The 25,978-nt window shown below is 43.6% G+C and overlaps 1 protein-coding gene across 2 annotated transcripts in view; it reads right to left on the bottom strand.

Annotated features, from left to right (window-relative positions):
• Positions 1-25,978, bottom strand: part of pamr1b (peptidase domain containing associated with muscle regeneration 1b) — a 214,776-nt gene that overhangs the window by 87,488 nt on the left and 101,310 nt on the right. For both annotated transcript variants that reach the window (XM_051923608.1, XM_051923607.1), the window contains exon 4: positions 16,143-16,257. In XM_051923608.1, the coding sequence (XP_051779568.1) occupies positions 16,143-16,257 (115 nt within the window). The remainder of the gene's footprint in view (positions 1-16,142; positions 16,258-25,978) is intronic.

The raw sequence follows: 25,978 nt of genomic DNA, 5'->3' as shown, positions 1-25,978 counted from the left end.
CAAATCTTGGGGAATCCATCCATCCATCCATTTTCCAACCCGCTGAATCCGAACACAGGGTCACGGGGGTCTGCTGGAGCCAATCCCAGCCAACACAGGGCACAAGGCAGGAACCAATCCTGGGCAGGGTGCTAACCCACCACAGAAATCTTGGGGAATTTACACCAAATTTGGAAAAACACATTGAAGTCAATTGGGAAGAAGACACTGAACTAGTCATGGGTGGATTCTAATGGTGCAGCAGTCTTTTAAGGGTCAGCTCCCAAGTGGTGTATGGCCTTGCCCTTTACATTGAGATTGACCAGATTCCTTGAATCTTCTAATTATATTGTGCCCTGTAGAAGGTGAAGTGCCCAACATATAACCATGTATTTGGGGAATGTGGGATAAATCACTGACACAGCTGTTGGACAACTGGTGATCCTTGACCCATCCATGCTCTTGAAGGACTCGGCCTTTTTGGGGGGCTCCTTACGGACATGGTCCCTTCCAGCTCATTTGACAAAGTGCTGCATGCAGAGCCGTAGCGTGAGTGGTCCGAACTGTGTACCCACATCAGGCGCCGAGCCTCAAAAGGGCGGAATATGGTTGTTTCGGGTTAAAAAGAAGAAGAAAGTAAATAAATAAAAACAGTAATATTACGGAAAATTAGTAAAACGTTTATAGATATTTCCCATTACTTTTTATGATTTTGTGAACAACTTGCACATTGAAATGTATTTATATTGTCTTTTGCGATCACAATGGAAATAAAAGTGCGGTTCTAAGCAAAATAACAATGAGAATGATGCACTGCTTGAAGACCGCCACACGTGCCCCTAAATGAAGGGATTGTGTTCACAAAATGCTTTAGTTGCCTCACATTTTTATGTAATCGTTTTGTTCACCCCACTGAATTAAAGCTGAAAGTCTGCACTTCAGCTGCATCTGAGTTGTTTCATTTAAAATTCATTGTGGTCATGTACAGAACCAAAATGAGAAAAAAAGTTGTCTCTGTCCAAATGTTTATGGACCTAATTGTAAATGTAATGAGTGAATTATTTATTGATAATAATCATCAAACTGTCGTCACCTTTACAATCTGTGATACACAGAACCCCAAAATGAGTTCAAATTCCCATGAAAAGGCGAAGCGTGAGACACAAAAAATGTAAGTCATAGCAATTCTTTTTGAGCAAAAATAGGAAATGTGTGTAAAAAAAAACAAAAAAAAAAGCTAGAAAGCGAAAATGAAACCGAAGCTGCGTATAAGAGACAATAATCACGGTCGACAGAGCAATGATAAACTTTGAGAGGAAAACTCTTTAGAGTTTTGCTTTCCGTAGATTGGGTAACAATTAGAACTCATCACCGTCCTTTCATCCCCTCGCGTCAATTATGCATGGGTCACGACCTCAGAGGCCACGCCCCTAACAATGCGGGAAGTGGAGTAAACGATGGAATTAAATGATGACGGCACTTGAGGATCCAAAATCCTACCATATCATCTGATCGTGACGCCATTTTGCTTCTCATGGAGGTCGTAATTTCTTGCTTAGCTTGTATAGAGTTCCGAGCCACATTGCTGTGCAGGACAACTGGAGATCACGAGCTGTGATGTCACGGAATGGAAGATATTAACGTCAGCATTTGTGCACATTCCCTGATTATCCAAGAATTTAATGCAATGGTATTTTGGCCGTGTAGTTAATTAGTGATTTGGCTGAGACGATAGACGGAAAAAAGAAATCAATGTTTTGTGACTTATTGTTCTGGCTTGGCAGGAGGAAGCAGTTTTTTTTGAGATGAACTGGGTGATGCATGCAGATGGCAAAACGGTACAAATAAAATACAAATGAAGCGAATGAAACCCAGACGAGAAGCAAGAATCAAAGTCAAAAATCAGGAAGGACTTGGAGATTAATTAGCAAAGGGAGATCTTTCAATCCAGACTCCAACAATATCGTGAGCAGACCAGCCGGAAGGAGCAAACTGGCTTTAGACTGAATTGGGGATGGTGTGATCAAAGATTTTTCCATGGAAGGAAGGTTCGAAAGTGGCGATCGTCTTCATTGATTTCAAGTCAGCCTTCGACTGTGTCCACTGGCCAGCCATGTGAAGAACCTTAAACGCCGAGTTCGTCCCTGAGAAAATCATCAGACTCCTAGAATCTTCTTATGACAGCCTGCCAAGCAGCATACGAATTCTGACTGAACTATCTGACGAACTCTCCGTGCGAACCGGAGTCCTACAAGAAGATGTAATCTCTCCTCTACTATTCAACACGATGATTGATGCCGTCATGTGAAAAAGGATTCGTCGGAAGAATGGGAGTCCAGTATGACAAATGCAGCTACGTGACAGACTTGATGTTCGCGGACGACAGCGCCATATTTGCAGATTTGGATGCCGATGCCACCCGACATGCTATATGCCATCGCTTTCGCTGCTAAACCCTATGGTCTGAAGATCAGCTCAAACAAAACCAAAACTTTAGCTACAGATGGATCACCGGCAGCTGCTTATCTGAACGGGATACAAATCGAACAAGTGCAAGAATTTAAATATCCGGGTTTGAACGTGTATACAACCTGAAGTGTACAGTAGAATCAGCCAAGAGACGGCAGCAATCACTTGTTGAAAGGCAAACAGCTCCATCAAGAGCCAGAATTGGCCATTACAGGTTGTTGATTCTGCCGATCCTTCTATACAGATCTAAAATGTGGACTAGAGCTCAAGTCTGAGTAGAATAAACCTGAAGACTTCCAAATGCATTGCTTACATCAGATCCTGGGCATCACTCTTCGAGATCAACTTCCAAATGAGCATACTGAAGAGGTGCGACAGACAACTGACGATGGACGTGGAGATCCAATGGGGGCAACTACACTGCTTTAGACACGTCTGCCGAATAGACCAGAACTGGACGCCATAAAAATTGTTATGGTGAAAACAACCACAGAATTGGAAGGTGCAAAGAGTGCCACCAAAAAACACTTGGATAAAACAAACTGAGAAAGATCTAAAGAACCATTGACTTAACCTCCAAGATGCCAAAGCCATTGCCTTGGACCACCCAGAATGGAGGAATGTCATTAGTGAAATTCAAACCCTTGTGGTCTACAGAGGAAACCCTGCCCTGTCACCAGCTAAGGATAAATGAGAGACGAGTATGGACTTTAAGGACAGATCGGAAAAAGCTTGGTGCAACTGCTCACTTTTTATCTAGTTGTCACACGTGTGCACATGGGAGGCAGCTTCAAGGCTTGAATGAAAGTAATTCCCCTCCAGACCAGGGGGTGGCAGAGTGTGCTGATCCTTTCTGTCTTTCCACCGTAGACCATTTCCGGTAAATTCCACCTGGCCCCGATGACATCACTTTCAGTTCCAGCCCTGATGATGTCACATCTGATTTCGGCCCTGATGACGTCACTTCCAGTTCTGGCCCCGATGACATCACTTCCTTAGCTTTCCTTTAAAACCGCCATCTTTACCTCAGCTGTGTCAGTTCAGTTTTGTACACAATTGTGCAATCGATTAACCATTTTGAAGCAGAGTTCAAGTATACGGCAGGCTGTCCCAAACCTTTTTGTGGCTCTTTGTCTTTTCTTTGACACTAGTCATGCCAATGCACTTGAGAACACGACCCCAGAGACCATGCCCCTGATGACGGTTACACAATGTGGCGTCTAATATGGAAAAAGCAATAGCCCTAATCCACCCATTCATCCATCCAGTTTCCAACCCGCTGAATCCAAACACAGGGTCACGGGGGTCTGCTGGAGCCAATCCCAGCCAACACAGGGCACAAGGCAGGAACCAATCCCGGGCAGGGTGCCAACCCACCGCAGGACACACACAAACACACCAAGCACACACTAGGGCCAATTTAGAATCACCAATCCACCTAACCAGCATGTCTTTGGACTGCGGGAGGAAACCCACGCAGACACGGGGAGAACATGCAAACTCCACGCAGGGAGGACCCGGGAAGCGAACCCAGGTCCCCAGGTCTCCCAACTGTGAGGCAGCAGTGCCGCCCCATCGGTGAGTATTTCTTGTAATATTGATAAATGTTGATGGCTATAAAAGACTTAACAAAGATAAACATACACTGCCACCCCGTGCTGCTTCTTATTACAAATAACCTACGGTAGCACGTCTCAAGTCAGGGATATGGGGGCTACCATTAACGACTTCCCAAATTCTCTTGTTATGAAGTACAAGACGAGACATGAATTTTGTTTTGAGCCAAAGACGTTTTCTCTTTTTATTTTTTTTTTATTTTTTTAGATTAATGAGATTCTGTCGCCGGCTAAGGAGAAGTAATGAATCCCAGCTGTGCCTCAACCCCGGGGCAGGCAAGAAAAATCCACTAAATCAAACGTCTTAGAAGATAGCCTGTCTAAAATCATGGGCTGAAGGAAAACTTTGAGTAAAAAGCAGACAGACCCCTGCACAAAAAAAAAAAAAATTGCTGGCTTTGTTCCCAAATTTATGAGCGCTCCACGTTTATCAGCGATGTGCAGCACTCGGAGACCACTCTGGTTAAATGTGCTATGGGACTGATGTAATAATCATGCTGGGCCATAAAGGATGATACAAGGAGTGCTGCACTTTTTAAAAGAGAGATAAAATCTTTATAGGGAATGTGCGTACAATGTCAACATTTGATGTCATGTCTCAAAAGGTCGGGGGGTCCACAAATGGCGGAAAAGCAAGACCCTGTGTTTAGGACGACTGCAACTTGCACTGCGCTTGAGTCTTGAGCAGGTCGGACTCCTTTCAGCTTTCAGTATTGTAAACTGTTGACCTCATCATAATTTCCTCTTTCATTAACCGTTACGTTGATCAAACACACAAAAGGTGAAAAATCAGTCCAATCAAAAATGCAATCAATCGCTAAAAACATTACTTGAATCGAACAAGGGTTTTTTCCTGCATTATTCAATGTTTTGTGGCCTCATTCGCGACGTCTCGCTGACAGTCAGAAGCACAATATAAATAGCGCCGCTTAATTAGGAACACTCTTCAACAAATACTTTGATGCTTGTTCCGTCTGGAAAAAATGACGATAAAAAAACTCCCGATAATTTTTTAATATTTTGGCATAAACACCACAGCTGCTCTACGCGTGTTTTAGTGATACGCAGTGCCTTTACTTTTTTCACATTTTGTTCCGTTGCATCCTTGTGCTAAAATTATTTCAATTAATTTTTTGCCCACATCAAACAGGGAGCAGGTTGAGGAGACCCCGGAGAGGTGGAGATCTGCTCCAGATAGGAGAGGAATGAAGGTCAGTGGGACCACCAAGACAAAATACATGTGTGTGAATGAGAGGGAGGTCAGTGGAATGCTGAGGATGAGGGAGTAGAGTTGGCGAAGGTGGATGAGTTTAAATACTTGGGATCAACAGTACAGAGTAACTGAGGTGAAGAAGAGAGTGCAGGCAGGGTGGAGTGGGTGGAGAAGAGTGTCAGGAGTGATCTGTGACAGACGGATATCAGCAAGAGTGAAAGGGAAGGTCTACAGGACGGTATTGAGACCAGCTATGTTATACAGGCTGGATTCGGTGGCACAGAAGACAGAGCTGGAGGTGGCAGAGTTAAAGATGCTAAAATGTGCATTGGGTGTGACGAGGATGGACAGGATTAGAAATGAGGACATTAGGGGGTCAGCTCAAGTTGGATGGCTAGGAGAAAAAATCAGAGAGGCGAGATTGTGTTGGTTTGGGACACTGGAAGGGCTCCCAGGTTTCACATAAAAGGAGTCACCTGCCTCAACACAGGGAGCCAAAGTTGGGTTGAGGAAGATGAGGATGACGAAGATTACTGGAGCAGTGGAGGGGAAAGCAACAGTGTTACAGAGAGTTACAGAGAAAAAAGTGTGGTTTGTGGTGTGAGAAACGTTTCATGGTGGAAGAGTTTCCCACAATAAAAACTCCTTATTCATTAGCAAACTTGTGTCCAAGCCTGTGTGTTGGGAGTTGGGGAGCTGCAGCGCCCCCTGGGGACCACACTGGTCATGTTTGGGAATGGCAGCCATTCCATTCTGGACTCTTCTTTAAGTTTTAGGTAACGAGCTTTGCACCCCAGGATTTGGGGATTTTCTGCCCTTCTTCCCAGCACTGGCACTGACCAGAAAGCAGGAGACAGAGCTGGAGGTGGCAGAGTTAAAGATGTTAAGATTGGCATTGGGTGTGACAAGGATGGACAGGATTAGAAATGAGGACATTAGAGGGTCAGCTCAAGTTGGACAGTAGGGAGACAAAGTCAGAGAGGCGAGATTGTGTTGGTTTGGACATGTGCAGAGGAGAGATGCTGAGTATAAAGAGTGAAGGGTACTAAGGATAGAGCTGCCAGGCAAGGTGAGAAGAGGAAGGCCTAAGAGAAGGTTTATGGATGTGGTGAGAGAGGACATGCAGGTGATGGGGGTGACAGAACAAGATGACGAGGACAGGAAGAGATGGCAACCCTTAACAGGAGCAGCCGAAAGAAGTAGGAGAAACAACACTCGATACCCAAGAAGAACAAAGCAAAAACAAGATTGTAATAATTTTTGCAAATTTATTAAAAATAAAAAAAAACCTGAAACCTGAAACCGGGACGCTCCTGAAATGGAAGGATGGGGGGGGAAGCAGCTATTTGCCGACACTCCCTCCCCAAATCGCTAGATGGCAGCTCCCCTGGAGTGTAGCGGTGCCCTGGATTCCCGCGGAGTTCGCTATTTCAGCCCTGTTGAGTGCCGTGGGTGCCGCCAGGGGCTGCTATGAAAAGACCTGGGGAGTTGTGCGTCCCTTATAGCCTGGAAGTACTAGGAAGTCACGAGGACAGATGCCCCGAAGTACTTTCAGACTCATTAAAGGACTGGGATTCTCGATCGGACCTGGAAGTCATGTGGGAAGAAAAACAGAAGCACTACTACTTAAGGGCTACTTAAAGGATTGCTGAAGACCCAGCAGGCGAGCCGGGAGTCAGAAGGAGTAGGACAGCGCTTGCTGAGATGTGTGGAGGAAAGAGTATTGTGGTAATTTATTGTTTATTTATTTGTTTATGGTGGCTGTAGTGCTTTAAAGGCGTTTTGAAGAAGGAAAAATAATTAAAGGATCCTCTTCATGCTTTTACCCTGTGTCTGTGTATCTGTCTGTTGGGTTTAACGGGGCAACAGCGACTCTTAGCATTTCACAAAACATTCAGATCCTTTGCTTTGGCTCAGGTGCATCCCATTCTCTCTGCCATCGTGGAGATGTTTCTACAATTTGTTTGGAGTCCACATATGGTCAATTCAATTGACTGACTCAGTGGAGTAGAAGGACAGAGGGTGACAGTTTGTGAAGGCCATGGTTTCCCCTAGATGACAGCCTCTCTGGGTTCCGGTACCACCCCAGACTCCCACAAGGCACATTGTGAACTGTAGTTCATTGGCTCAGCCCTGTTGGGTTCCGTCAGTGCCACCAGGGGGCGCTGAGGGGACTAGTAAGCCCTAATCCAGCCTTACCTGGAAGTTCATCTGAACCACAGTTTTGGGACGCTGGAAGGGCTCCCAGGTTTCACATAAAAGGAGTCACCTGCCTCAACCCAAGGAGCCAAAGTCAGGTTGAGGAAGATGAGGATGACAAAGATTACTGGAACAGTGGAGGGGAAAGCAATAGTGTTGCAGAGAGTTACAGAGAAAAAAGTGTGGTTTGTGGTGTGAGAAACGTTTCATGGTGGAAGAATTTCCCACAATAAAAACTCCTTATTCATTGGCGAACTTGTGTCCAAGCCTGTGTGTTGGGAGTTGGGGAGCTGCAGCGCCTCCTGGGGACCTCACTGGTCATGATTGGGAATGGGAAGCCATTCCATTCTGGGCTCTTCTTTAAGTTTTAGGTAACAAGCTTTGCACCCCAGGATTTGGGGATTTTCTGCCCTTCTTCCCAGCACTGGCACTGACCAGAAAGCAGGAGACAGAGCTGGGGGTGGCAGAGTTAAAGATGTTAAGATTTGCATTGGGTGTGACGAGGATGGACAGGATTAGAGGGTCAGCTCAGGTTGGACGGTTGGAAGACAAAGTCAGAGAGGCAAGATTGCGTTGGTTTGGACATGTGCAGAGGAGAGATGAGGGATATAATGAGAGAAGGGTGCTAAGGATAGAGCTGACAGGGAAGAGGAGAAGAGGAAGGCCTAAGAGAAGGTTTATGGAGGTGGTGAGAGAGGACATGCAGGTGATGGTGTGACAGAACAAGATGACGAGGACAGAAAGATATGGAAGAAGATGATCTGCTGTGGTGACCCCTAATAGCAGCCGAAAAAAGAAGAAGAACCTTAATTTTAGTACAAATCAGTATAAATCTTAAAAGTGTTAATCCATTATAACTCTATAATAAACTCTACTTATCAGCTGATTCTGTAAAAGCAGGCGCAGCTCAGGCATTGACCTTTGAGACGGCTTTTGATAAAGAGCTGCACAGACCAGGAATATTAGGAAGGGGAATTCAGCAGCTCCTGTAATCCTGCATGACAACGTGTAACGGACTTTGATAGAATCGTGCCACTGTGCCAGCACCTGATAAAAGCATACAAAATATAAGCTGCTGTAATGAGAAGTTAGACACATTGGCATCACACCAGAATTCTGCCCAGTGTCTCAATCCTGCGTGCAGAATTCTAAAGAACTCCTCGATTCTGTGAGTCACATTATTAAGCCTGTTGTTTTTCTTCCGTATCTGCCACCTTGCCTCATGTGTATGAATGAGATCTGAGCACCAGGACAGTGGTGACACCCTTCATGCAAACAAACCAGCTAAATGACGACTCACACGTATAATAATTCACATCCCTGAGCCGTTATTAGAATGTGTGTTAACATGACAAACGTATGACGCCACAAAAGTGCTAAATGTGACGTACGGACTATAGTTTAGTTCCCTTTTAAGAGGGCCAATGCTGCATATTTGGAAGGAATAACTTTTTTGGTTTTCACCAGTTTACGTCGGCTACTTGCTGTCACTTCTCAGGTCTCTGGCCAACAGATCACGAATATCTCAGCCAAGTTTCACTCCATCATGCCCGCCCTGGTGGAAACTATTAACTGACTGGTGAAGCACTACATCTAGTTTTCATATGGTGTGGCTGCACATACAAAAATTTAGAGAATGACCCAAGTGTTGGTTTTCACAAAGTTTGCTGCTTTGGTGTTTTTAGATCTTCTTGTCAGATGTTTCTGTGGTGTACTGAAGTAGAATTACAAGCAGTTCAGAAGTTCCAAAGGCTTTTATTGACAATGACATGACGTTTATGCACAGAGTCCATATGTGAAGTGTTGGCCCTTCTTTCTTTTTCAATTCCCCCCCGGAAGGCTGGCAATCAACTTCTTGGCCCAATTCTGACTGATGGCAGCTGCCCATTCTTGCATCATTAGTGCTTGGAGTTTGTCAGAATTGGTGAGTTTTTGTTTGTCTACTCACCTCTTGACCACAAGTTCTCAATGGGATTAAAGGTCTAGGGAGTTTCCTGGCCATGGACCCCAAATGTTGATGTTTTGTTCCCCCAGCCACTCAGTTCTCACTTTTGCCTTATGGCCCGGTGCTCCATCATGTTGGTCACCAAACTGTTCTTGGATGGTTGGGAGAAGTTGCTCTTGGGTTGATGTTTTGGTCTCATTCTCTATTTATGGTTGTGTTCTTAGGCCCAATTGTGAGTGAGCCCACTGCCTTGACTGACATGAATGATCTCAGGATGCTTTACTTTTGGCATGACACAGGACTGATGGTAGCACCGCTCACCTTTTCTATTGCCCCAAGCAAACCAGAAGGGGATTCATCAGAGAACCTGACTATCCTCCAGAATATCAGTCTGTCCCTGATGTTTTTCTTGGCTTCTTTGCAGCCCTTCTTGACACCCACCAGGCCATTCTCCAAAAGTCTTCACCTCACTCACACCTGCCTGCTGCTATTCCTGAACCAGCTCTGCCCTGGTGGTGCCCGCAGCTGAATCCGCTTTAGGAGACGCTCCTGGCGCTTGCTGGACTTTCTTGGGTGCGCTGACGCCTTCTTCACCTCTCTATTATAACTCAATCAGCATGACAGCGTGATCTCCAGCCCTGTCCTCATTGACAGTCTCACCTGTGCTAACGAGAGGATCACTGAAGTGACGTCAGCAGGTCCTCTTGTGACAGGGCTGACATGCAGTGGTTTTTTAGGTTTAAGTTCATTTTCATGGCAAAGAGGGACTTTGCAATTCATTGCAATTCATCTGATCACTCTTCAGAACATTCGATGCAAATTGCCATCATGAAAACTGAGGCAGCAAACTTTGTCAAAATTAATATTTGTGTCGTTCTCAAAACTTTTGGCCACCACTGTACATAAAACATAACCTGTTTTACCAACATAAAAAGGTGAGTTGCAGCCGTGTCCAGTTCTGATAACGTAAACCAAGCCATTGACTGCACTCGTATAGTAATACGGGCAACCTATCAAGAATGAAGCAGCTTTTGTTAACCATAAGTAGTTACACTCCATTAATGCAGATGTCATCAGTGATGTCGTGACGTGTCTCAGTAGCCTAAGTCAGCCCTTGATTCATTCATTTTGAGGTAAAGTCACGTTGACAGATGTGATGGTGCTGTACATGGTGGCTGGCTTGTTGGTGAGGTCACTGGCTGAACCCTCATTGTTTCATGTGGCCTGCACTACTCATTTTAACAGCAATCACGTCATTACATGTGCCAGGTGATAGTGGCTACCCGCTCAGACGCTGGCACCTTAAGCCTTTCCCTGACCCCCAGAGCGCCATAATTCAGTTGAAGAGCACAGCCAGATACTCTTGAATGCAGGAGGCGGGGCCTTGACATGCAAATGGCAGAGGCTACTCTACCAGCCAGTGAGGTTCAACAGCTTTGTGAATGCATATGTATGAGGCTGGTTAGCATACTCCATATATGGAAATTTAAGGGCGGAGTTTGAGGTGCACTCAAGTATGCATTTTTAAAGGGAGATTGTGATTTCTAGATAGTAAATTTTGTAGAAATGTTTTATTAAGCTGATTTTTTTTTTGGCATACACATTTTCCTACTTTGTTGAACACGTAATCAAATCCATGCAGTTTTATAAATGAGGTCCCTGAGCACTCTGGAGCAGATTGTCTTTAAGGATATCTCTGCATTTTGCCCCATTCAGCTTTCCCTCAACCCTAGCTGGTCCGCCAGTCCCTGATGCTACCACCACTGTGCTTCACCATTATAATAGTATTGTGCAGGTGATGAGTGGCACCTGATTTCCTCCAGACGTGATAATTAGAATTGAGGAGATGGGTCCAGCTGCAGACCGCCACAGTTCTGCGATTCAGGAGCTCTGCTGGACAGCCAATGGGATTGCACGTTTTTGTCACCTGGTTTACTTGACTAGGATTAGATATCTCCTCCCCCAACCCAAATCTTAACCATAGTGCAACGAGATGTTATCACTGATGTACTGTATAATACAAAGTGACAATCTCCTCTATGGAGTGGAGCCCTATAGTGTCTAGTGGAATTGAGACCAGAGAGTACCATCTTGGTTTTATGACACCAGACAGTCTTGTTTCTTATGTTCTGAGAGTCCTTTGAGTGCCTTTTTGCAGACTCCAAGTGGGCTTTCCTATGTTGTCTGGCCACATTGCCATAAAGCCCAGATTAGTGGATTGTTGAAGTGGTGGTTGTCCTTGTAGAAGTTTCTCCCATCTCCACACAAATCAGAGTTGTCTATCGGGCACTTGGTCATCTCTCTTACTCAAGCCCTAAGGCCACTGATTGCTCAGTTTGGCTGGCCAGCTCTAGGTGGAGTCCCATTTAAGAATTAGAGAGGCCACTGTGCTCTTGGGGACCTTCAATGTTGCAGACATTTTTTATGGAGTCTTCCACAGATTTGGTTCCTCAACAAAATCTCTGCAGGCAATTCCTTGGTGCTCATGGCTTAGTTTTTAGTTCACCTGTAGACCCTCTTTAGACATCTGTGTGCCTTTCCTGTTCAAGTTCAGTCAAGTGAATTGACCACCGGTGTAGAAACGTCTCAGCGGTGGGCAACAGAATGGGGTGCACCTTAGCACCAAATGGTCTGAAAACTGGCGACACTGTGATAGTTCACTTTGCCATTCTGGGGTATTGCCTTTCCAAATCATGTCCAGTCAAATGAATTGACCACAGGTGGACTCCAATGAAGCTGCAGAAACATCTCAAGGATGATCAGGGGAAACAGGATGCACCGGAGCTCAATTTCGAGCTTCATGGCAAAGGCTGTGAATACTTATGGACATGTGCTTTCTCAATTTTTTTATTTTTAATAAATTTGCACAAACCTCAAGTAAACTTTTTTCACATTGTCATTATGGGGTGTTGTGTGTAGAATTCTGAGGAAAAAAATGAATTGAATCCATTTTGGAATAAGGCGGTAATATAAGAAAATGTGGACAAAGTGATGTGCTGTGAATACTTTCCGGATGCACTGTATCACATCCATCCATCCATTGTCCAACCCGCTATAACCTTAATACAGGGTCACGGGGGTCTGCTGGTGCCAATCCCAGCTAACACAGGGCACAAGGCAGTTAACAAACCCCGGGCAGGGTGCCAGCCCACTGCAGATTTATCACATGGATGTTTCTAATATCGTTTGCTCTTGTCTAGCACTGGTCATCCTTGGATCTCGTTATATTAAAAACTTTGTTATGTCCATTCTCTACAAAAACATAGGACTAAAATGTTTTTGTTTTGCCATCACTACAAGTTATGTGAGGTAATAATATACAATAAAATATCAATTTTGGGGTGGGTCAGTCCATTAACCAGTTCTTAATAATGACCCAGTACCATGTGGAGCAGAAAAGGGCTAAAAGTCCACGACTAAGTGACAATCATGAGACACATGCTCTATCTGCTGAGTGTTCTTTCCCCCATCAGGTCTGAGGTACATAGTTGGAATGCTGGGAATTACAAGCAGCCGCTTCAACCAGTCAGTGAAATGGTCATCTGCTGATTGAGCTGCGTGTGACAGAGTTTATTGAGTGGCTGTCTGAACCATTGGTTAGTACGAAAGTAACACAGAGGGGGGACCCCCCCTTATACATCATCAAAGTCTAAAAATACTGACTACCCACTATGGATAATGACCCCACCCAGGGCTTCAAATGGGCTTCGACTGGCACGGAAGTAGTGTGGTAAACAGTAGGACTTTAGGGATCTTCAAAACTGCACTTGATGTTGTTTTAGAGGAATAAAGTTGATACGACTGGAGAGCTTTGTTGGGCTGATTGGGCCGTTCTCATCTGGACTGTGCCAATAGGAACACAGCTGAAAAGATTGTGCCTATGGGGACACAGATAGAAACTTGTTCAGGGTAAATATCGCACAAACATTAGGAAGTTTTTCTTCACATAAGAAACCACAGACATTTGGAATAAGTGGCCAAGGCGTTTGGTAGACAGCAGGACTTTAGGGACCTTCAGAACTCCACTTGATGTTATTTGGGGGTAGGACTGTCGGGTGAGCTTTGTTGGGTTGCATGGCCTGGTCTCGTCTACGAGGTTCTAATGTTCTTTTTTATTATTATTATTTTTATTGAATTTATTAAAAGCATGTAACATTCCATACAAACAAGTCAAAGTTAACAAAACTAAATTCAACTCAACTCCCACACTGGAGAAAAAGAGGAAGGCCAACATTTAAGAGTAGAAAAGAAGGAGGAGAATCCACTCCCCCAATATAAATGCTTACTCCATAATGTTATCGATTACATCCTGCCAGGTTTTTAAAAAGTTTTAAACAGATCCTCTAGGTGAGAATTTGATTTTTTTTCCCCCCAATTCTGTATCTTCTGGCTGTCTGTTTTGTCTGTCCGAGATTTTAAACCACCTGTCGCTCGCAAACCGTTTGACCGATTGACCTGAAATTTGGTAGACATATACTACGTGACCTCTACTGTCCGCTTTCGGGGTGATGATTGACCTCCAAGGTTTTGTTTTTATTTTATGTTATTGTAGAATCAACTCTCGGCAGCGGCCAGCAGGGCGGCCGTGTGGTGCCATTTTCATCCCTACCACCTTCGCCGTCACTTCCTCTACCTCTTCATATCTTAAATCATTCTTGAGGCAGATTGAAGACTTAAGTGAAAAATGAAGGAAAATGTATTAAGTAATTGCAACACAAACACCGACTTAATCAGTTTGAGCGCGAAAAGATGCCGACGGAAGAAGAGAAGAGGCGGGTTGCTAGGGTGGAGAAAAGAAGATCAGCAGCAAGCGCATCAACCTCTGAGCAAACGAATGGTAAGCGTACAGAGAAAGAGGATGAAGACTAGGAATGCTCAAGTTAAGTGGATTCACTGTACGTTATCGTTATAGCAGTGTGCCGTTATTGGTAGTATATAAGAGGGGTCATCAACCGACCTATGTTACAATGTTATTCCGCATGCCAACATAATTCTACCAATTTTGTTATATAGTGGTATGGTTATAATGGGTTTCAAAAGTATAAAAGTATATAACCGGATCTTATATTATTGCTCATTCAATATTTTAAAATACATAGGATCATATGTGCGGTGGGCTGGTGCCCTGCCTGGGGTTTGATTCCTGCCTGGTGCCCTGTGTTGGCTTGGATTGGCTCCAGCAGACCCACGTGACCCTGTAGTTAAGATATAGCGGGTTGAATAATGGATATGATCATATGTGAAAAGAATCCATCCACTCATTATCCAACCCGCTATATCCAAACTACAGGGTCACGGGGGGTCTGCTGGAGCCAATCCCAGCCAACACAGGGCACAAGGCAGGAAACAAACCCTGGGCAGGGCGCCAGCCCACCGCAGGGCACACACACACACCAAATACACACCAGGGACAATTTAGGATCACCTAACCTGCATGTCTTTGGACTGTGGGAGGAAACCCACGTAGACACGGGGAGAACATGCAAACTCCACGCAGGGAGGACCTGGGAAGTGAACCCAGGTCTCCTAACTGCAAGGTAGCAGCGCTACCCACTGCGCTACCGTGCCGCCCTTGTGAAAAGAATGTTTTGTCAAATTTTTTTATAACTACATACAGTGGCTTTATTTTTGGTTCCAATCGTTTGACTAAAGTTTTTAAAGCCAGAAACAGCCCTTTTTGTGGCTTCACTTTTAAAATGTGGACTGCAGATTTAGTTTGATGACGATGTCTTTGTACACTTGTCGTATGACTCACAACACTTTCACAGCATATCACGCACACAGCACAATCCTTTTGTTGTACAAATCCATGTTCATTTGTCCAAGAGTCTCTTGAAAAGAGTGAACATCAAGTTTTTATCTTTTATGAGTCATTTTAGGGCAGTATATTGCTTAATAATAATGAGGTTGGTTTTAACATACCACGGCCTGCACTGAACACATGCTCTCCCTCTACAAGTGAGTCGCATGCGCAAAACGTAGGTGGGGACGCGGTGCACAAACGCACGAACTGTAATTAAAATATAATAACAAGAGGTTGGTTTTAACTTTTCACTACCTGCACTGAACACAGGGTTTCCATTTACATGCAAGTCGCATACGCAAAAATGTAGATGAGGGCACGAATGCAGGCGTGGTAATTAAAATATATATTTTTTTACTATATAGGTTGACGACCCCTAGTATATAACATCAGTTACCCACCGACTTAACAGAGGTGGGTTAGGATTCTTCCAGTTCAGCAAGACAAGTCTACGTGTTAGTAGTGTAGTAAAGGCCATTATAGTTTGGATTGTGATGCCCAGGCTGTCTGAAAGGCATTTAAAGATTTTGGTCCAGAATGATGATACTTTGGTGCAGGCCCAAAACATGTGAGGTTAGAGCTCGATTGCAATGTTCACAGGTTGGATCTTACCTTGGAAACATTTTGGACAATTTTAAACGAGACACATGCGCTCAATATATAATTTTAAGTTGAATAATTATATGCTTTGCACGTACAGAGCTCAAGTGAATTCTGTGCATGGCTGCCTTCCACTCCTTTTCTGAAATATTCATTAAGAGATCCTTTTTCAACTGTACTCTGGATTCTCTGAAAGGAAGGGGCTTTAAAATGTTTTTATGTATTATAGATTATTATAGGTTCTAATGTTGTAATGTGGGCTTGTCTAAGATGAATTTCCTGAAAACAGATTGAAGGATCATACATGGTGACACTTACCGTAATTCAATGGTGAACTGTGGATTCACGTTCAGCGTCCATTCGCAGTGTGCATTAGTCGGGTAGCTTTCAATGGCGATATAACCTCTTTTGGCATTGATCACTCCACCACACTCTAAAAGAAACACAAAAAGCACAACGTTTGGTGAGTTAAGATCACAGATTAGAAGGTAGTGCCTCTTAGCTGTCCCTTAAATTCCCGTGATGACACTATCTGACTTTTTCTCTTATCTTTGTCTTGTTAGCAGCTGACGTTGTAGGATGCTGGAACAAACTACTGTGGCATGGAGTTGATGAAGAAACACTGACATCCTTTAAGAAGAATCTGCATGATGAGATAGAGTGGTGCTGATGTGTTTTTTGACAATGACAAAACCATAACATTTGTGGATAGTTTTGCTAGCAGCCATACCACATGCACTTCAGAAGAGGTCATCCACATGAAGCTAAGCCTGTTCGGACCCGGCCAGTACGTGGATGGTAGACCATCTAAGAAAATCTTGGTTTGCTTTGGAAGAGGTGTTGGGGAGGCCAGCAGTGGTCTGTGTGTGGATCCCAATGCCCCAGTGCAGTGATGGGGACTCTGTTTTGTAGAAATGGTGCCGTCCTTTGGATGAGGCATAAAACCAAGGTCCTCACATTCTGTAGTAATAAAAGATCCCTGGGCATCCTTCATAAAGAGTAGCGTGTTCCCGCTGTCCAGACTAAATTGCCTACCATTCACAGCACAGAAACTGCACTCATTAAAGTAGTAAATGACTTGCGGGTAAATGCAGACAGAGGCCATTTATCTGTTCTCATCCTCTTAGATCTGAGTGCCGCATTTGACACCATTGATCATAATATTCTTAAGAATCGCCTTAGTCAATGGGTGGGCCTCTCTGGCAGCATCTTAAATTGGTTTGAATCCTACCTGGCAGGGAGAAAATTCTTTGTTAGTTGTGGTAATTATACTTCAAAGACACATGATATTCTATATGGTGTTCCACAAGGCTCTATCCTGGGTCCGCTGCTCTTCTCAATCTACATGCTTCCATTAGGTCAGATTATCTCGGGACATAACGTGAGCTACCACAGCTATGCTGATGACACACAGCTGTATTTATCAATTGCACCTGATAACCCCCATTCTCTTGATTCACTAACACAATGTCTAACCTGTATCTCAGAATGGATGAATAGTAACTTTCTCAAATTAAATAAAGAGAAAACCGAAATCTTAGTGATTGGCAATTATGGATACAATGAGGCTATTAGAAATAAACTTGATGCATTAGGATTAAAAGTCAAAACGGAGGTAAAAAGCTTAGGGGTAACCGTTGACTGTTTTAAATCGCATATTAATCAGATCACTAGGACAGCATTTTTTCACCTAAGAAATATAACAAAAGTTAGACCTCTTATATCATCCAAAGATGCAGAGAAATTAGTTCACGCGTTTGTTTTCAGTCGACTAGATTACTGTAACGCAATCCTCTCAGGACTACCCAAAAAAGACATCAATCGTTTGCAATGAGTGCAGAATGCAGCTGCTAGAATCCTTACCAGGAAAAGAAAATCCGAACACATTTCTCCAGTTTTGATGTCACTACACTGGTTACCTGTGTATTCAGAATTGAATTTAAAATTCTGCTTATGGTTTATAAAGCCTTAAATAATCTCGCCCCATCTTATATATCGGAATGTCTGACGTCTTATATTCCAAATCGCAACCTCAGATCCTCAACTGAGTGTCTCCTTAGAATTCCAAGAGCAAAACTTAAAAGAAGTGGTCAGGCGGGCGGCCTTCTGCTGTTATGCACCTAAAATCTGGAATAGCCTGCCAGTAGGAATTCGCCAGGCTAATACAGTGGAGCACTTTAAAAAACTGCTGAAAACACATTACTGTAACATGGCCTTCTCATAACTTCACTGTAATTTAATCCTGATACTCTGTATATCCAATTCATTATAATAACTATTCATTCAGAATCTGTACTAACCACTACTCTCTCTTCTGTTTCCTTTTCCGGTGTCCGTTTGGTGGTGGCTTGCGCCACCACCATCTACTCAAAGCACCGTGATGTTCCAACAGTGATGGATGGATTAAAAGCCAGAAGTCTGTTTGACCAACATCATCAAGTGACTCCGTGAGAACCCTAACTACAAAGAGGACTATTTCATTTATGTTAGGTAGAATGCCCAGAGGGGACTGGGTGGTCTCGTGGCCTGGAACCCCTGCAGATTTTATTTTTTTCTCCAGCTTTCTGGAGTATTTTTTTTTCTGTTTTTTCTGTCCACCCTGGCCATCGGACCTTACTCCTTTCTATGTTAACTAATGTTGTCTTATTTTAATTTCTTATTTTGTCTTTTATTTTTCTTCATTATGTAAAGCACTTTGAGCTACTTTTTGTATGAAAATGTGCTATAGAAATAAATGTTGTTGTTGTTGTTGTTACCATAGCCTAGTCATTCTGGCTTCCTAATAATCCCCCGTCTCTAGCTAGTTATCTGTCTCTCACCCCTTCACCACCTGATTGCTAATGTATGGTGAGCATACTGGTGTCAAAATGGCTACCGTTGCATCATCCAAGTGGGTGCTACACGTTGGTGATGGTTGAAGTGGCTCCCCACTCACTATGAAAAGCACTTTGACTAGTGAGAAAAGCTCTATATAAATGTGAAGAATTATTATTATTATTGTTATTATAGTTTAGATGTGTGGTGGCTGGCCTCTCAAGACAGTAATGGTCACCTTTTTCATGAAATCTTCAGTTTCTCGACAAACTGTTACATGGAATAACCTTTACTCTGCAAGAAAACAATAGATGGAGGTGTTTCTTGAGAAAGCTGTTTCATTTTTGTCTGTTTTGTTGTGAACCCAGACCCGAAAGGCACGAATTCTATTACTTTGGATCCCAAGTGAACAGATTAAGAGGTGTCAGCGGTGGTAATGAAAAGACAAAGGTTTCTCTAATAACCAATCTTCTTATATAAAACGCTACCGTGGCTGTTCGTTTGTCTCTCCAGGATTTAAAATCACCTGTAGCTCACAAACCGGTTGAACTATTGACCTAAAATTTGGTACACATATACTACGTGACGTCTACTATCCGCTTTCGGAGTGATGATTGACCTCTAAGGTTATTCCTCTGTTTATTTTTATTTTATTGTATTGTACAATCAACTATCTGCACCGGCCAGCCGGGCGGCCATGCGGCGCAAGCATACAGGTGCCGTTCTCATCCCTACCACCTTCGCCATCACTTCCTCTACCTCTTCATATCTTAAATCATTCTTGAGGCAGATTGAACACTTAAGTGCCAGCTTAAGTGAAAAATTAAGAAAAATGTACTAAATAATTGCAAGTCAACCACTGACTTAATCAGTTTTAACACAAAAAGATGCCGACGGAAGAAGAGAAGAAGCGGGCCGCTAGGGTGAAGAAAAGAAGAGCTGCTCAGGAAGGAACAAGCGCATCAACCTCTGAGCAAATGAATGATAAACGTACAGAGAAAGGGGAGGAAAACTAGGAATGATTAAGTCAAGTGTATTCACTGCATGTCATCGTGCAGTACAGTTTCTGGTTAGTATATAAATGAAGGAAAAGCTAAGGGAGGTCACCATTAGGCCACTGAAGGACCTGCTGCTGAAAATAAAATCGGACTTTGTAGACGTATGTGAATAATAAATTAAAAATTTGTCATTTCAAGCAGTAATAGCCATTATACGCACTAGTAATGCCTCAACTATCTATAAATATAATTCACTAAGCCAACAACCATGGGATACACACGACATAACCACACCCACCAACTCTAAGACCATGGGATATGACGACAACTCACAGAGCCACGCCCACCAACTCTAAGAATTCACTAAGTCCATGGCAAGCAAGACGCACGCAAGACAGAGCCACGCTCGCCAACTTACAGAGCCCCGCCCACCAACAATTCGAGCGAAAGCATTTGCCAAGAATGTTTTCATTAATCAAGAACGAAAGTCAGAGGTTCGAAGATGGTCACATACCGTCGTAGTTCCGACCATAAATGATGTCGACTGGTGATCCGGCGGCGTTATTCCCATGACCCGCCGGGCAGCCAACCAGGTAACCAAAGTCTTTCAGTTCCAGGGGGAGTATGGTTGCAAAGCTGAAACTTAAAGGAATTGACGGAAGGGCACCACCAGGTGTGGAGCCTTTCGCTTAATTTGACTCAACACGGGAAACCTCACCCGGCCAGGACACGGAGAGGATTGACAGATTGATAGCTCTTTCTCGATTCTGTGGGTGGTGGTGCATGGCTGTTCTTAGTTGATGGAGCGATTTGTCTGGTTAATTCCGATAACGAAAGAGACTCCCTCCTGCTAAATAGTTACGCGACCTCCCGAGCGGTTGGCGTCCAACTTCTTAGAGGGACAGGTGGCTTTCAGCCATGTGAGATTGAGCAATAACAGGTCTGTGAATGCCCTTGGATGTCCGGTACTGCACGCGCGCTACACTGAATGGATCAACGTGTGTTTACCCGGCACGGAGAGGCGTGGGTAAGCCGTTGAACCCCATTTGTGATGGAGACCGGGGCTTGCAATTGTTCCCCCACGAACGAGGAATTCCCAGTAAGTGCGGGTCATACGCTCGCACTGATTAAGTCCCTGCCCTTTGTACACACCCCCCGTCGCTACTACCATGGTCGGGTGACTTGGTGGATTATATATAGAAAAGTAGCAGGAACCGCAAAGAACAATGAAAAGTCAACATGGCTCAGAGGTGCATGTGGACTGTAGCAGAGATGAAAGCGACTGAGGCGGTGTTTGGAAAATGTAAAGTCAATGTGACTCACAGGTGCATGTGGACTGTACACAGATGAAAGCGACTCAGGTGAGGAGTTGGGGGCAGGCACATGAGCAGGCAGTGCGTACTGAACGATGACTAAGAGATGACTAAAAAATCAGCAGACTAGAATGGCATGGGGGCCAGGGCGGAGGGGGCAGAATGGGCGTCCTTCCCCTCTCCCCCCGTTCCGCCCTCCGCGCCCGAGCGCCGCCCAGCCCTGTCCCTTGCTATGGGAGGTGGAGGCGCGACGGCGGTCCTCCAGTTTTCAGTCACTGACAATTGTATGTTGCCCTCTCCAGAGTTCCATCTTTTCATTCACCTACAGTCGTATCCTCAAACCCACCCCATTTGGACAACTGTGTCTTTCAGGAAGTGTTCACCCATCAATACATAATTATGCGCCGTATGCTACGCCGCGGGTTGGCTAGTATTATTTAAATCAATTTAATGGTATCGATAATAAAAGGGATCAACTTCTGTGAAAAAAACACGAATATTTTTGATTGACCCCAAACTTTTGTATGGTAGTGTATATGGCACCAAACATTACAAAGAAGTGATTTAGAACAGTGCCAATGTAATAATAGGCTTCATAGCCATAACTCCTGGCAATAATATGAAATCTAGGTCAAAGCTATCATATGCAAAAATGTAAAATATCAACAAAAATACAGAAGCAATGCTTTTATGACAAGACAGTGAACTTTGTGAGCTGGAATGTCAATGGTCTCAATCATGAATTACAGAGCGGAGAGCCATACATTCACTAAGGGAAAATACAGAAATCATTATCAAACCAGCAGACAAAGGGGGTGCTTTAGTCATCATGAACACATCAGATTACATACAGGAGGCACAAAGACAATTGTCCAATACTATGCATTATCACAAACTGCAAGAAGACCCAACAGATCTCTACAAAAAGGAACTAAAAAAAACAGTAAGTAGCTTTCCTCTTGACATCAGGGATCATGTAAACAGTTTAATTCCTGAGAACCCCAAAATGGGTTACTTCTACATGCTTCCTAAAGTCCACAAAGAAGGGAACCCAGGAAGGCCTATAATCTCAGGAATTGGCTCCCTTACAGAAAATGTTTCAGGTTGGGTGGAGCAGATCCTTAAACCCCTCACCCATAACACAACCAGCTACATCCAGGACACCACTGACTTCTTAAAAAAACTGTCTGCTTTAGGCCCCTTACCTGAGGGAACCTTACTGGCCACAATGGATGTTGAGGCACTTTACACTAACATCCCCCATGATGATGGCATATTGGCATGTGAAATGTACCTCAAACAACATGATTTACCCACAAAGTCAGTAATAGAAATGATAAAATTCACTCTGACACACAATCTATTCTCTTTTGGACAGGATTGCTACTTACAACAAATGGGGACTGTAATGGGATGTCAGTTTGCACCTCACTATGCAAATCTTTTTATGGCAAAATTGGAGGAAGATTTCATGTCAATGTGCATCGTAAAACCAATGTTGTATCTCCGTTACATAGATGACATCTTCATAATCTGGACTGCCAGTGAAAAGGACCTCCTCCATTTTCATAATGAATATAATTGTTTTCACCCCAACATAAAGCTGAAGCTGAATTACTCAAAAACAGAAGTCAGCTTCCTTGACACCACCGTTCAACTGAAAGACAACACCCTTGAAACTTCTATTTTTCACAAACCGACAGACAGACGGACCTACCTGAAAAATGATAGCTTCCACCCCAAGCATATAAGGCGCTCCATTATTTTCAGCCAAGCAATACGGTACAATGGTATTTGCTCAGACCCGACAGACCGGGATCAACAACTGCAGGAGCTCAGACAAGATTTCATCAAACAAGGTTACACCCCGAAAACAACAGACACTCAAATAAGAAGAGCTACTGCCATACCCAGAGACAACCTTCTGGAATATAAAAACAAAGACAACAAGGATCGCATCCCCCTTGTTGTCACCTACAACCCACATCTTGAAACACTTCGAAAAATTATAAAAGAACTTCAGCCAATACTAAACAATGACCAAACACTGAAAAATGTATTTCCTGAACCTCCCCTCCTGGCATACAGACAACCACCAAACCTTCAACAATTAATTGTCCGAGGCTCCCTAAGTGAACCAACAGAAAATGGCACATCTCCATGCCTACAGAAAAGATGCAAAACATGTGCCCACATCTATGATACAGACCGTATAGTTATACCACACTGCCGACTTGAACATCACATCAAGGGATCATTTTCCTGCAGATCATCTAATGTAGTCTACCTAATTTTCTGCATGAAATGTCCTGACACTGCACTCTATGTGGGAGAAACTGGACAAACACTCCGCCAGAGAATGAACTTACACAGGTTCCACATTAAACATGGCAACACAGATGTTCCTGTGGTGGCCCACTTCAACAGCCATGGACACTGTGAGAAGGACTTTAAGGTCACAGTGCTTATGGGCAACTTCAAAACACAGCAAGAGAGAAAAGAATGGGAAGTTAAACTCATGCTAAAATTTAATAAATTACAACATGGATTGAATAAAGACAAGAGTTTTATGACCAGATATAAGGATTGTTTTCATCTCTCAGAATGACAGACAGCCTGTCTACAGACCCACATTGTTTTGAAAAAACTCATTACAAACTTCAAAAGACTTTGTTAGACAGTTATCTTATCCAGAGATCTTGACAATACATTGTTCTTTTCTCTCTTGCTAAATTAACCCTAGCCTGAATGAATCTATTAATTTTTACATTCAAAATTTCTCATTTAAAGATTTACCAATGTTGTTTCTTGTCCTAGAGTGTGTATATAAACACAGGAAACTTCCGTTTCTGTATTACATCTTGCCTGAAGAAGGGGCCTGAGTTGCCTCGAAAGCTTGCATATTGTAATCTTTCTAGTTAGCCAATAAAAGGTGTCATTTTGCTTGGCTTTTCTCTACATGAATTACAGAGAAAGAAAGTAGTGAAATGCCAAGATAGCATTTTTACAAGAGACTCCCATAATAAGTAAGGACCGGTTTCAGTTGCAAAGGGATTGGATTGGCCAAAATTTTCAATCAAGCTATACAAAGAAACTAGGGGTGTGGGACTCTTAATACACAGAACTATCCCATTTGTAGTGTTAAACGTAAAATGTGATTCTGAAGGGCGATATGTCATGGTGATGGGTGATTTATTTAATACTAAAGTGATTCTGATAAATATTTATGCACCTCACGTAGATGATAGAGATTTCATCCAAAATGTATTTGCATCTATTCCTAATGTGAACACTGTGAGAAACGCCCATCAGTCAACCTGGCTGGGATGCCCCTAAAATGTAAGGATGAGGGAAGGCAGCTACTTGTCGACACTGCCTCTCCCAAAAAGCTAGGTGGCAGCTCCCATGGAGTGTAGCGGTGCCCCGGATTCCCACAGGGCATCCTGGGACTTAGAGTTCGGATTCTCAGCCCTGTTGGGTGCCATGGGTGCCGCTGGGGGAGCTGTCGAAGGACCTGGGGACTCATACTTTCCGTATAGCCCGGAAGTACTAGGTAGTCATGAGGACGGAAGCCCCGAAATACTTCCGGGCTGATTAAAGGACTGGGATTCTCCATCGGACCCGGAAGTGCTGGCAAGTCATGTGGGAGGAAGAACAGAAGCACTCCTGGGTCAAGGACTATTTAAAGGACTGCTGGGAACCCAGCAAGCAAGCCAGAGTCGGGTGGAGGTGGACGAAGATTCCTGGGAATTTGCTGAGTAGAAGAATAAGAAAGAGAATTCTGATTATAGTCTGTAATATTGTGGCTGTGGTGCTTTGGGTGCTGTTAATAAGAAGAAAAGAAATTAAAACTCTTCTTATTGCTTTTACTACGTGTCCTGAGCATCTGTCTGTTGGGGTTAAAGGGGCAACAGTGACCCCTAGCGTCTTACAACACACATAAAATTATAACGTTCAGAGACTTTAATTGTGTTTTAAATCCTGGCCTGGGTAGGTCTTCAGCCACAGAAGTTATTTAGAACATCTAGAAGGGAGGCATCACCACTGCAGTTAGGTGGTGTGGTCTTAAATTCTAGGATGACTTGAATTCCCAGTCCCATGCTTGGTGTGTCTCTGGTGTCCTGGAAGTGGCTGTGGATTGTCTTGTCCTACTTTGGCTGAGCTGCTTTGATTTTGCCTTACGTCGTCGGGTCAGCTCTGTGAGCTGTGAGAGCTGACAAGCAATGAATGTTCCACCAAAAGTACAATGCATATAACGCAGCGATGAGAAATAAAGAAAACAGGTGGTTTGACGTCTGTCCGATGTCTTGTGTTTTATGTACCACGGCAGAATGGAATAAAGAAAAATAATGGACGGAGATGGCGGCTTAATTCTCCGTACCTGTTAATCCTTTCATAAAGCACCAAAGCTCTGTCAGGCACTGCGTTATTAGATGTCAGAAAGAAAGGCGAGCACCACTGTGCTGGAAAGTCGTCAAGCAGCTACTACATTTGACATATCCAGAGGGGTTCAGTCGTGTAAATTGACATGGGCCAGTGATGAGATCAACAATCAGCTTATGTTTCTTCTGTTACCACAGTCGGCAAGCCTTCCGTACCCCACAGTTAGAAGTCACAGAATGTGACATAGAATTAAGTCGAAGCACCAGTAACTTTAACAAAGGAAGGGGGATCGTTCGGTGATTTTGTCCCTCAACAGACCAGCGGATAGTGAAATTCTCCCAACATCTCACCCAGATACTTTTTTAAAGGTCGCCCAACCTTCTTTTTCAACTACATGGAACCGTAGTTTGTTCACTATGTGAAGAACTGCTTGTTATTGTCAGGATTTCATTAATGTTTTGTTTTATGCACTCCCATAGGAATGAAAAATCAAAAAAAGAGATCTCCTGAATATCTTTTTGGTTTCTCCGAGACAAAAATTAGTTCAGAAAGATACAAAATGAACATGTTTATTTTGTTTGTCTCGTGTTTCTCAGATTTTTCTCTCGAGTCTCCTCTTGAGTTTCAGCTGAGAACTCAGTAAAGT

The sequence above is a fragment of the Erpetoichthys calabaricus genome, chromosome 2 (assembly GCF_900747795.2).
Source record: "Erpetoichthys calabaricus chromosome 2, fErpCal1.3, whole genome shotgun sequence".
Lineage (NCBI taxonomy): Eukaryota > Metazoa > Chordata > Cladistia > Polypteriformes > Polypteridae > Erpetoichthys > Erpetoichthys calabaricus.
The sequence above is the reverse complement of the archived record's forward strand: the minus strand, read 5'-3'. Positions and strand labels throughout refer to the sequence as shown.